The 12834-nt window shown below is 31.2% G+C and overlaps 1 protein-coding gene across 1 annotated transcript in view; it reads left to right on the top strand.

Annotated features, from left to right (window-relative positions):
- The first annotated feature begins 1854 nt into the window (after positions 1–1854).
- The window catches only part of LOC148627501 (uncharacterized), a 65545-nt gene continuing 54565 nt past the window's right edge, over positions 1855–12834 (top strand). Inside the window, exon 1 of the mRNA XM_088574068.1 lies at positions 1855–2153. Within this exon, the coding sequence (XP_088430194.1) occupies positions 2066–2153 (88 nt within the window). The 5' untranslated portion in view covers positions 1855–2065. The remainder of the gene's footprint in view (positions 2154–12834) is intronic.

Below are 12834 nucleotides of genomic sequence, written 5' to 3'. Positions count from 1 at the left end.
TTTAGCACATGCGTATGGGGTTTTCATATCACAATTCATACGTTATGACAGAGCTTGCCGTAACTATACGTAGACATTTAATATCGCGCTAGACATCTTACAACTAGGCTTCTGAAAGAGGATTATGTTGTTAGATTGAAATTACAGAAGTTTTATGGTCGTCATCGTGAACTCGTGGATCGTTACGGTGTATCTATATGCACCATGAGAACTGATTTGTTCAACGTGTCATAGTTATCATTTCCTCTTTCAAGACTACCCTGGACTTGACTTTTTATGAGCAACTCGGCGGTTGTTTCTAAAAAAAAGCAAAGGACTCTTACCCTACTGGTGCACCTGGTCCAGGCTCCTAGTCTTTAGTGGAGTCCGAGTTGTTCATTTGCGTTTGTTACTTTGTACCGGTACATTTTTGTACTATTTTGATATTTTATGTTCTTTGTTGTGTTTGTCTGTTTTTCCATGTCTGGTCTGTGTCCCCGGATTACATTCTTCTGATATCCGATAGAATCTTGGCTCCCTTGATTACTCTTTCAGAAGAACGGGTAACCCAAGGTTTTCCAAAATGGAATTCAATAAGAGAATGGTCATTTCACTTAATTTCTAAATAGTATTTAATTTTTGGCTTGGTTGTATTTACGAGTACAAAAACTATAAAAATGATATGTTTCATTCAAAAACAATTACTTATGAATATCTAATTATGTCATAATATTAAGAACAACAATGTCATTACCTAAAAAATGCTTATAGACACGTGCCTTGTTTGCTGTTAAAAAAGTAAACGTTTATAGATACCACACATTTTCTCAATATTCTCGATAAAGATATTAACTTTTTAATGATTTGTACTCAGAGGAAATACAAACCTGTTAGATATATTGAGCAGAGGGAATTTCAAGCGTTTTGTTTTTTTCAAAATGAGTTGCAAAAAGTGATCTGGAATTATCAAATGGCGAACTGAGCGTCAATAACTAGGAGAAAGTATAGACGTAGCACGTGTCAGGCAAACAAATCAGAACCTCGTACTTCTGAATTACAACTACATGTAGTATATTTAATTCAAGGAATGGACTTGATATTTCTACTATTGAATAAATATTACCCGATAAAATATCTTAAATCGTTAACTGGACAATTCACAAGGAGCTTTACACTCTTTTTATCATTGTTTTATTTTTTAAATCTCAGATTATCCAGTTAACTACCTAAGGACATTCAACAGGTTATCATTAATAAATCAAGGGCAGAGCACATTTTTCCCTGAAGTTTACTTCATCACTTGTTGAAATTATGTTCTTACGTTTAAACAAAACATGTTTTACAATGGACAAGTATCTACAATGCTTTTTTGCTGCAGCAGAAAATGATGTTTAAAACAAGCAATCGAACATTTTTTTGAATAACAATCTCTGCTCTTAATTTGAACTTTCTGTAAATGCAAAGCAAAATTATAAATCTGATTAACGAAAATCGTTTTTTTTTAATATTCATATGTTCAACTACACCTTTATTCCAAATGATGTCTGAAAAAATAAATGTAGTAAATATAGTTACTTTCATGCATGTTTTACTTTTTAGACTAGCAATGATTTTATTTTAATTTTTGTACATTTCATGCTGCACGTTTGTGCTTAATATATAGACTATTCCTTTTGACTAATGCCTAGATTCGTATGATTAAATGATTAACCAGATTTACACGAATGCTCCATTAATTTTGTCGTTTGTAGTGTACCAATATGTGAGATGGAGATAATTCTGAGGCGAAGATGCTCTTTGCAGAAGTAGCTTATTGGAACCTCTCGTGTCGTATCGATCAGTATAGATGCCTCCGGAGAGATTGGAATCGTCTGTCAGAATTGTTGTTTCAATTATACACCTACCAGGGCAGGTTATGAAATTAATAGCTATTGATTTGAATAATTAGCGATATCAGCACACTTTTGTTCAGAAAATCAGATGTAGATTGAATGAACAATTCAAAACGGACGTACTTGTTACTGGAGTATAGAACACTTCTTATTTGAGAGAAAGTTTCTTGTAGATTGGAATATTTTTTATAGTGATGGCTGAGGTAGACCAGATAGATTCCGGAAAACGGATTGTCGTAATGGCTGTTGACAATAGTGACCATTCTATGTGGGCCTTCACATGTAAGTTAATTTTTTTTTAAATAAACAATTTATATGTATAAAATTCAATACGCACTCGTTTTTAGAATTGGCATATTGACTGAGATTTATATGTATTGAGTTTAAATCAATAACTTTGATGATTTGTTTTAATGGATATTTTAATGAGTGTTTGTGTTTAGCAATGCCTTGGCATAAAGATAAGGTTTAGAGAAAGCTATCTGCCTCCATGATCGGGTTGAATAAACAAAAACACGCGCCGATGCTGGTGAATGAGATAAGAAGTCATAAAATCTAAACAAGAAGAAATGCATTGAGTTAAAACATTTTTACACGAATATAATTGCACATTCCAGATACTTAATAGAAATGTCAGTAATACAAATCTGAAACTTGTCATTACCTGCAAGACAATTTAAAAATCTATAATAAGGTATTGAAATAGTTAAGCATTTCAAACCCTCCAGCACAGTTTTTTTTAATAATTTAGACTGAAATTAGATCAACTTGAAATCCTATTTTTGTTTTTTTACATGCATGTGATTTATACATCACTGAAACATAATCTGAAATAAATAAATTGGATGTTTCATTGTTCTTTGAATTACTTAATTCAGAACACAGTAAAACCCTTGAACAACATTTTCATGAAATCACGTTTTTCAATGTAATTCATCTGTTTTACCATAATTACCTTATAGTTCTTTAAATATTTAATCAGCTAGGAACAGTGTGTCTTACTTTTGACGGATGTAGTGGCCTATTGGTAAGACTATTATGATCTGTTATTTACGAGGTCTAATGCAAATGTGGGTTCGAGCCCAGCGGGTGAAAAGGTGTCAAACGTCAAATGGTAGCTTTGGAGTTGACTGATTTGCAAACATAAAATGTCGGGCTTCACTATTATCTCAAACCCTCGCAACTATGGCATAGTAAACTTCCTTCCTTATCAAAAGTCCTCTGAACGAACCATTTATTTGAACGATCATTGAGACATTTGATCATAAGAGCTTAACATATTAATCTGAAGTTTTGTATTTATGTTAATTTAGCGTTGTTGAAATCCGTAATACCGATTTTTTTGACATACCACATAATTCTTTTACTTTTCTTGGTATGACTTGTGAGAACGGAGACAACGCAATTATTTCCCGGATACCAGTGGGAGCAACCATACAGAATTACCATGACACCTTTAATTAAATCATAAGCATATCCATCACGACGACAAATTGATTATATAATATGCTAAATTAACTTTGCTTTAAACTTGCATTTTTGTTAATCTCAATAATTATGCGATTTTCTGCGTTGTTGAAATGTAGTGAAAATGTCATTAGTATAAACTTGTAAGTTTCACAGACATTCAGTTATGGATTTACTTTCCTTTTGTTTGAATAACTTCTGAAAAGAGAACGGAAAATATATTTTAGTGAGATTTATTTTAAATTCAATTGTCATGCATATCATTTTTGGCAAATATAATCAATTATGATACAAGTAAGACATGAAAATTTTGTTTTTGCCTTCCCTTTTATCATGCTTGGGATAGCTATAAATGGAAAAAGTGTATACTAGTTACATACCAATATATGAATTATCAATACTTATGATTTACAATGCTATTAACAGTATGTAGAGAGCAGATCATTGTGAACAGTTTTCAGATATTTGTCTTTAATTTGATATTTCTGACTTCAATCTAAAACACTTCGTACTATTTGAAGTTTATTACGTAATAAGATGACTTTCAAAATATCGGTATTGACTATTTTAGATTGATGATCAAGAAACGAGTTCAATATTATCTTTTCTGGTGAAACTGAAATAGTTTCTTGATTAAAATCTCAAAATATATTCATTTATTACCATGTTAAAATATTATTCACATCAGTTTATTGTCCTATATCTATGTAAAATAAACAATACCGGAACATTAAAAAAATGACAGTTTCAAGCAATTAACAATTTGGTCTTCAGCAGATTTTCATTTAATCCCATGAAAAATATGAAAGAACAGTTTACTATTTTTATGGATTCAAATGATTGAATGAATCCTCTGTTGATCTTGTAAAATACCTCTTCTTTGTCTTTACCAGATTGTCTGAACGTCGAAATGTGCTTTGCATTTCTGTTATTTGAATACTTAAGTTATCACAATAATCTTCGGTTGCCGATTTTCGTTGATCACATCATTGTCTCATACCGTATAAGGATTCCCTTAAATAGAAATTAGAAAAGATGTTAAATACATATTAGACCGCACATCTTTAGTTGATAAAACGTTTTGATGCGATCTTTTCGAATATATTAATTTAACAAATGCATCAGCGTATAACTTAAATACGAAATAGTAAATTCTTTAACCAAATGCTCTTCAACATGTGTAAACACACCTTTAAGTAAGCTCTGACAGGCTCGACCAAGCATGGTTTAAATCTGTCATAAATCTCCAATCCATTCTGACTACACTTATACCAAAGCTGCATGGAATCAATAAAGTATTTTCATTACTTTCTAAACTGTATGAGAGAGTTTGTAGCAAGTGTTTATAGACCTATTTGTCATGTTTTCTCATGTGAAGCAATAGTTCCTTACAAGTCTTGGTCAAATAAAAATGTTTATATTAGATACACCTTTCCAAAATGGAATCATTCCTTACTAAAAATCAAATTAAAATCTGTAGCCCTGACTAGTTTGATACTAACAGAGAATTGTGAATTGCCGTAAATATTTGCACAATTAATGAAGTTTGATATAAAAATATTTTTGTGCTTTTTGTGTCACCCAAAACAATAACAAATGCATTAACAAGACAATGGTAACATCACAATTACCACCGAATAGAACAAAGCGATTGATTATATCAAGACAACATTCAATTATGTACGCGATAGTAATGATCAGTTTTTATCTGCTGGACTTAAGTGTCTTTATATGTTATATGATTTGAAAACCACGCGAGCAAGTACAAAGCAATCGAAGGCACCCAATACAATTTATGTAATTAGATATTACTTTAAGAATCACTTCTTTATTGCGAACCTTCAGTTAATTTATCAGCATGTAATTGTTCCTGAAAGGTATTTTTAGAGTTTCCAATGCACATTTTATCATTCTGGACTAATTGACTAAAGGAAGCCGGACGTTACATTTTATGAATAAATCGGCGGATGTTTCTAGAAAAGCAGAAGACGCTAACCCTACCGGTGCACCTGCTTCATGCTCCTAGTTGTTAATGAAGTAAAAGTTTGTCATTTACTTTTGTTTCTTTGTACTCGTTAATTTTGTTATTTCATGTTCTTCGTTATGTGTGAGTTTATGTTCCTTGTCTATTCGTTTTCGTGATTACTGTTCAAATCGTGGTTACTTTGATTTCTCCATTTTGTAAAGATTCATTCGCACTGAATGCCTTGATGCCTTCATTTAATGCGTACCATTTGTCATTCGTTTGTTTTCCAATTTAAACCTGTAAAAGTCCATTGTCGTTTGTTTGATGTCTCATTGTATTTTATACATGTAATTGTTTTATCAATTTATTTTTAAAGACATGTATTATCAATCTTGTCTAAAATCAAACTGCTAAATGTCAAAATAGTTTTATCAAGTTCCAATCAAAAACAGTAAATACGGAACCCCTTTAGTTAGCCGGTGTTAAAAAAGTAGTCTTATGGAAAACTCTTACTTCACTACTAATACAATGAGAGAATTAAGCTATACAGGAAAAGTCATTAACCAACTTAATAATCCGGTTTATTTTATCTTTCACTTTTTATTATTTTGTTTACACGAAATTATATAAGGTACATGAAGTATTCATTATTACCTCTATTATTGATGGGAATCCTAGGAAATTTTAAATCGAATGAAATCAAAGTCTCAGACTTGGCAGAACAAACTTCTAAACTGATTCATGTTCCAGTCACATCTTGTCATAGAGCCCATTAAAGAAGAACATTAAACAAAAGATTTGAGCCAGCCGCCATCGGAATATTAGTAGCTTATGGTTACAGCAGTACACTAGAACTTTATGAAGAGCTTATGGCTTACGTGCAAATCTTGGCTTAGTCTAACCTTATTTCAAGAGATTATCTGAAATAAGTTAAGCATGCTCAGACAATTTATGGGTTATGTTGGAAAGCTGCTCCTCAAGAACTAACGGGTTGTATAAAACAATATTATACTCAAGAGAGGAAGGTTACGGTAAATTGATGTTACGAAATGAAAAATTATATGAGTTTATTCTTTATCTGATTATAAAGGTGTAATATGAATAAAGTATCATTATCATCCGAATTTTATAATATTTTTGTTTTGTAATAGATATACATGTATATGATTGCAGTTGTATTTCTAAGTTGAAAATGCCAGTAACTACAAAAGTTTGTCAACCCACTTTTTACTTGCTTGTAGTGACAAATTCTCATCAAATGGTTAATCACACTTGTATACTGATAATGTGAAACGTTTTTAAAATTTTTATGATGAATCCCGTATAACTGGAAATTCTAACGAGGTACTAATTTTTGATATTTTTGCAAGGTTTGGGGAATCGCGAAAATAAAAAACCGTCAATATCAGGGCATTTATCAGTTATCTCAATGATGACATAGATCAAAGCTATCCAAGAAAGGAGAAAGGGACATATAGTTTATATTCATACATATTCAAAATTGTCACTGTGCTTCCTGTGAATGTTCTTACCTTTTTCTTTCAAATTTCTCCTCGTGTAAACCGTATTTTTGGAAACCAATAAAAAAGGCCACTAAGATTTAATTCCCTTTGTCATAGAGCAAATCGCGAAGCTTGGCATCCGGGAAACTTACCCTCTATTCGGTAATATAGAAACGACAATGAGTTAACGTATTTTATCCTATATGTCGCTTTTTTTCTGCATTATAAAAAAACAATAGTTGATTATTAATGTACCATCTCTCTACGACTCCTCTTTATGAAATCAACCTTACCAATACATGCTATCAAATGATAACAAAGTGCTGAAGTGTCCATTAATGTTCATATAGCATTTGCGTGTTGCAAACATTTTTTAAAACGTTTGATGTTAATGAGAAAATTGTTACGTCCATACCATTTTATACATAAAGTCGTATAATTTGATTTATGAAAATGAATACTTTTAGTACGTGCAGGATTACAGATAACTAGGTTTGCGACTCTGCTAAGCTTCATTTTTTAAGCCACAAAACTAGTAATGACATCGTTATATCGTCTATTGTAAATGATTGAGTTAAGTTTTGACGTTTTACTCCTGTCATAGCACGGAAGCAAATTATTGAAAGCTGAATACTCGACCGCTTATAATTGACTATTTGGCTAATTGTAATCTATGAATTCAGTATTTCATCTAATTAAATGTTTTGATATCTTAATAGCATAATAGCATAACAAAGTCCATATTAGTATCATTTTCTTAGTATTGATGGGCATACAAATAAAATAAAGGTTTATCATTTTTAAGAAATTAAATAAATATATTTCAACCTTGTCCTATACACGATTGTGTATCGGTATTTTTTTCAATATGGCAAGGATTGAATCTATGATACAAATGATGTGTCTATTTTTTATATCAATTGGTCTTATTATCTGGCTACGGGATACCTGACAGCAAGCATGGGCAAATAACATTGCAATGTTATTCATTGAATTACCATTATTTGTCTGTCAAAGTTTAGTTCTAGTTCTTCTGATCCATGGTGTAAGAGCAAACTGTCCCTTGGTTATAACCAAATGTCTGAACACATACATCATAGCAAAACATATGCATAGGCCTTGGAAAGGTTTAAAACTTGTTTAAATAGCAATTTCTACTATAAATTTGTATTTTGCTTGACATCTAATATGTAATTTTACACTGCTCATTTGCTTTTTGTTCCTTTGTATTTATGATTTTAGTTACTTCATGTTCTTTGTTGTGTATGTCAGTTTTCCATGTCTGGTCTTTGACAAAATCTTGTTAAATTGCGATTTACTTTGGCTTACGTCATAAACGACGATGGACATGGATCAGTCAGTTTTTATAGCAAGCATAAAGTGAGCTCAACAGCAACGTGAATGTACGTGAATATAGCCTTCTTGAAATGGTCGCCAGTGATAGCTATAAGCCGAAACGGAATACGTTCGGTAGTCAGCAGAAACAACCATAAAATAGAAGTTCCACAGTAAAACGATCAGGAATTTATACTCATCTGGATCAGTGAAAGAAAATATATTAGAATTATTTTTTATTATTAAAAATATCAGCCGTTTTCAATGCATTCCTTTAATTTTTTCTTTTTTTCTTGAAATATTCACGGAAAAGAGTAATCAAGGGAACCAAGGTTATAGCGGTAATCAAAAGAATGTAATCCAGGGACAAAGACCAGACATGGAAAACAGATATACACAACAAAGAAAATAAAGTAACTAAAATCATACATACAAAATAACAAAAGCAAATGAGCAACTCGGACTCCACCAAAAACTGGGAGCATGGGCCAGGTGCACCGGTAGGGTAAGCGTCCTCTGCGTTTCTAGAAACACCCGCCGAGTTGCTCATAAAAAGTCAAGTCGGGGGTAGACAGACGAGGACTAAATCAGTTTTCATGATGCAGATGGATACACCATAACGATCCACGAGTTCATGATGACGAAGTTAGGGAACGGTTGCATGCACTGACAAGCGTACTTACGCGTCTCTTTTTGCTGTTCCACTATCTGTTAAGAACCTAACCCGCATTGGAAAACAAATGTAGCCTTGAAAAGTGAGGGTTCAAGAATGTAGAATCGCTTGGTGTCGCCTCTATAGGCAATGTATATGCCTACACCATATTATTAATATTGTTTTTTTTTCGCAGCATCAGTACAGATGTATGCGTTGTTATATTATATTGTTTGTATTCAAGAATTTAAAACAAACTTGTTTGAATTGCATCCTGTTAGAATTCATATTATTCTTGAAAGCCACGTTAGAATAATCCTTTCAAATTGCTATTAATTTCATATCTTTAACAAACTTGGTAAATGATCACAATTATGATAATGACTAAATGTGGTTTATGTTATTTCATTACGAGTGCTGAAGGCTCATGATGTCCTTCAGGCTTTTATATCCGTAATTCCTCATAAAAAATCAGTTGGCATTATAAAAAATATTAACACACACACAGAGTACAAGGACAAGAGACAGACGACACACAGAAACAAAAACATACACTAACTACATAAACGTTTTCAATAGCTTACAGTCCATAAATGTTCCTAACAACCTAACAATATTCAAGTTACGATGTTACAAACATCATGTACTATGTAGGATAATAATATAAGAATCGCAGAAGCCTTTTAAAGAGTAATAATGAGAACCAAGGTTATAGCGGTAATCAAAAGAATGTAATCCAGGGACAAAGACCAGACATGGAAAATCGACATACACAAAAAAAGAACATAAAGTGACTAAAATCATGCATACAAAGTAACAAAAGCAAATGAGCAACTCGGACTCCACTAAAAACTGTTACAACCAATTGTCTGATCAAATCAACTGATGTTTTAGTTGAAACAAATAGTGTATGAGAAAATCGTCTACAGCAGAGTATGATAAAAAGACATGTGATAATGAAACGTTTATCATTTTGCTACTTATAAAAGTGTTGATAGCCTTTTCGAAATTTGAGAAATAATATGTTGTACGTGCTTAAAACATTACTCACAAATCTTTTATCGGTTATCCTTTTTCATACCAATATCAAAATTATATTCTTTTTTGATGAAAAAAATACTAATTTTTTCTGTAAATTGGAAATTGACCGTACATTCAAGTTGATGTATAATTTATAAACAAATGATTTATTCCTGTATAAGTATATCGAATAATTTGTGCTGATTGTCAATTTTGCTGAGAAATGTTTGTTAAACTATGAGAATGCTTTTAAGTGATCTTAATCAGTAATTATACACAAATTATTTAAGAAAAACTTATAACAGATTTTATTTGTTGTATTTATCTACAGACCGACATTTTAACTTGAACTATACCTATTTTTACGGTGTGATTTTAGCTGCTATTTTGATTGAGAGATTGCCACATGTTTGTAGATATCGGAATTCAATCAATTGCCTTTGAAGATAGTACGATTGCAACCGCCATTTTGTAAAGATATGATTCAGTAATTCAACTGATTTTTAGTTGAAATTTGTTTTTTTTATCAAAGTGGCTACACATATATGATAATGATGTAGTCATGAAGCCTGTAGAGTTGTAACTAATGTCTTGTAAGAGAAAAATATTTAATTCTTATGCAAGTTCTAGTTAGTTGAATATGAGGAAAAGGATTACAAGTAATGTCACCATAAATCTTTGTAATGTTGTTAGATGGATTTTGTGAGCCATAATAATTCGGGGTTTTATTTCGAGTAATTGAGTTGAGAGTACATCAGAACAAATTACCTTGTAGCTGTTGCTCTTTTATATTGTAATTGAATAGTTGTTCCGTCCAAGTAAACATATCAAAATAAAAAGAATTTTGTTTCAGATTGAAATAATAAAGATATTCAAATTGTTCTGTTTAGGAGCTTGTAAATAACGCCCTTTGCTTGTCTGAATATAGCTGCACAACTAATGCCAAAATCATAGGTCACACGTCAAGTTATAAATTCATTTAAGTAAACCCTTATAAATGTTTTATCACCCTTTGAAATTGAAGCTACGCCATTTGGAGAGTTTTGGATAAGATAAGGTAAATGAAATGATTCTTGGTCGAGTCAACTATCAAGTGTGCTCATGGTGGTTATGATGATGTTTATGAAAGTCGTTTCTGATCTGAGTGTGAAATCAGCACAAACCTATTAAACGGGTTGTGGTGGGGACACTGTTACTATTTTTCAACTATATCATCATGATTTGTACTTCTCTTTTATCGAAATTTACACAAAGTGTCTGTTTCGAATGAATGTGCTAAGGTCACTTTTTATTTCAATGAGACACACTGTATATTGCAATGCCGTTGCTTATGGTTATATTGTTTTGGTTACAACACCAAATTTATTAACGAACATCTTAAGCTTACAATAGAAAACAAGACATACTAAAGATAACGACTTTTAAAATATGATTTTGTAATGTATAATTATTTATACTCATTGCACATCAAATACGACGATAATCCGTTAATCTTACTGCATATCTGACAGGAATATGAAAGTAACAAAACAAGAAACCAAGAATTCAAATTAACCTACATATACATTATGTAATGCCTTCCCCGTTACAAATATTGCACAAATAAACTAATTCATTATCTTTTCAAGGCCGTTTTCAAACAGCGCTGTTTTTTTTTCATTTATGTTTAAATTTTATTAATCTTATCGACAAGAGTCATATGTCAATTGAAGTTTGATGTAGTTTGATTATAAATGTTTCATACCGAATCAAATTTCGTTGTTTGTATTATTTGTTTTTTTTTTCTATTTTACCTTTATACATTTACATAAAACAAGGTCGTTTGTTGTTTTTTTTTCTCGTTAGAACAGTTAAGATATACTCTTTTGAAACATAATCAAATGAGTTACCATTTAACAAATAAGACAAAAAAGTGTAAATGCAGTCTGAATAGTTTTATCAGCGCGAGGGATAAGAAAATAAATGATGATAGATTTTTTCTTAGTCTTTTAAAATCTAAGGAAAACATTAATTATAAAAATATATCCTACATTATTTTCATTTTCTTAATTTGTAATCACGCCTAAGTCTTTAAAGAATGCAATGTATACAAATGCGTATGTTTACATTCTAATAATTTCTGTTATACACCTATCACTTGAAAAAGAAAAAAATAGCAATACTGAGCACAAAGCTAATTCAACAACAACGTGTCTGAAGGTTAAATTAACTCTCTTTAGATGGTTCTTAGTGATAATTTTCAGCCAAACCGAATTGGTTTTGGTAGTCAACAGAAACAATCTAACAGTAAATTTCTACAGCAATTAAGAAAATAAGAACTTGATACCTAACGGGATCAATAAACAAAAATAAGTTAACGTTAATTTGTTGAACCTCGCTGTGCTCGCTTCTATAGACAATGTGCATGCCTACTGCATATCAAGGTTCTTAGACGTAATTGTCCAATTGTGGAGTATTATTGTGCGAATGCAATGGTGGTCATTGTTATCTTAAATTTAAAGTCAATAAAATGGCACATGTCTGTTCTTGACAATAAGAAAAATGTTTTTGTTTACATTCATATAGTATTAAAACTCTAAAATTAGTCATATGGATGCAACGAAGACAAGTCTCTATTGATAAAAAAAAAATACCGAACCAAGAGTTTTCTTATTATGCACATACAAATCGTTTTATTCTCATAAGCACTTTGTCTCAAGGATCCTAGGTTTCATTTCATTTTTATGTTTTATTTCAAAAGCTCTTTATATATTTAATTTCATTCAAGACAATACAAACATTTCATTGTAATAGAAAACAAAAAACAAAAAACAAAAACAAAAACAAAAACAAAAAACAAAAACAAAAACAAAAAAATAAAATAAAAAACAATTTAGTGAAAATTCAGGCAAAAGATTGGAACGAACTTATACAGAAATCGATGAACATGTATTTTCGATACTTTTGCGCTGAATTCAACTCTTTCAGTCGGGAATTAAAAAGAAACACTTTTATAAACATAACATCAATCCATCACCTTCT

The sequence above is a fragment of the Perna viridis genome, chromosome 1 (genome assembly GCF_037379345.1).
Source record: "Perna viridis isolate PV_CMFRI_1.1 ecotype Kerala chromosome 1, ASM3737934v1, whole genome shotgun sequence".
Taxonomy (NCBI): Eukaryota; Metazoa; Mollusca; class Bivalvia; order Mytilida; family Mytilidae; genus Perna; species Perna viridis.
Note: the sequence above shows the minus strand (reverse complement) of the source record. Positions and strands in the feature narration are given on the sequence as shown.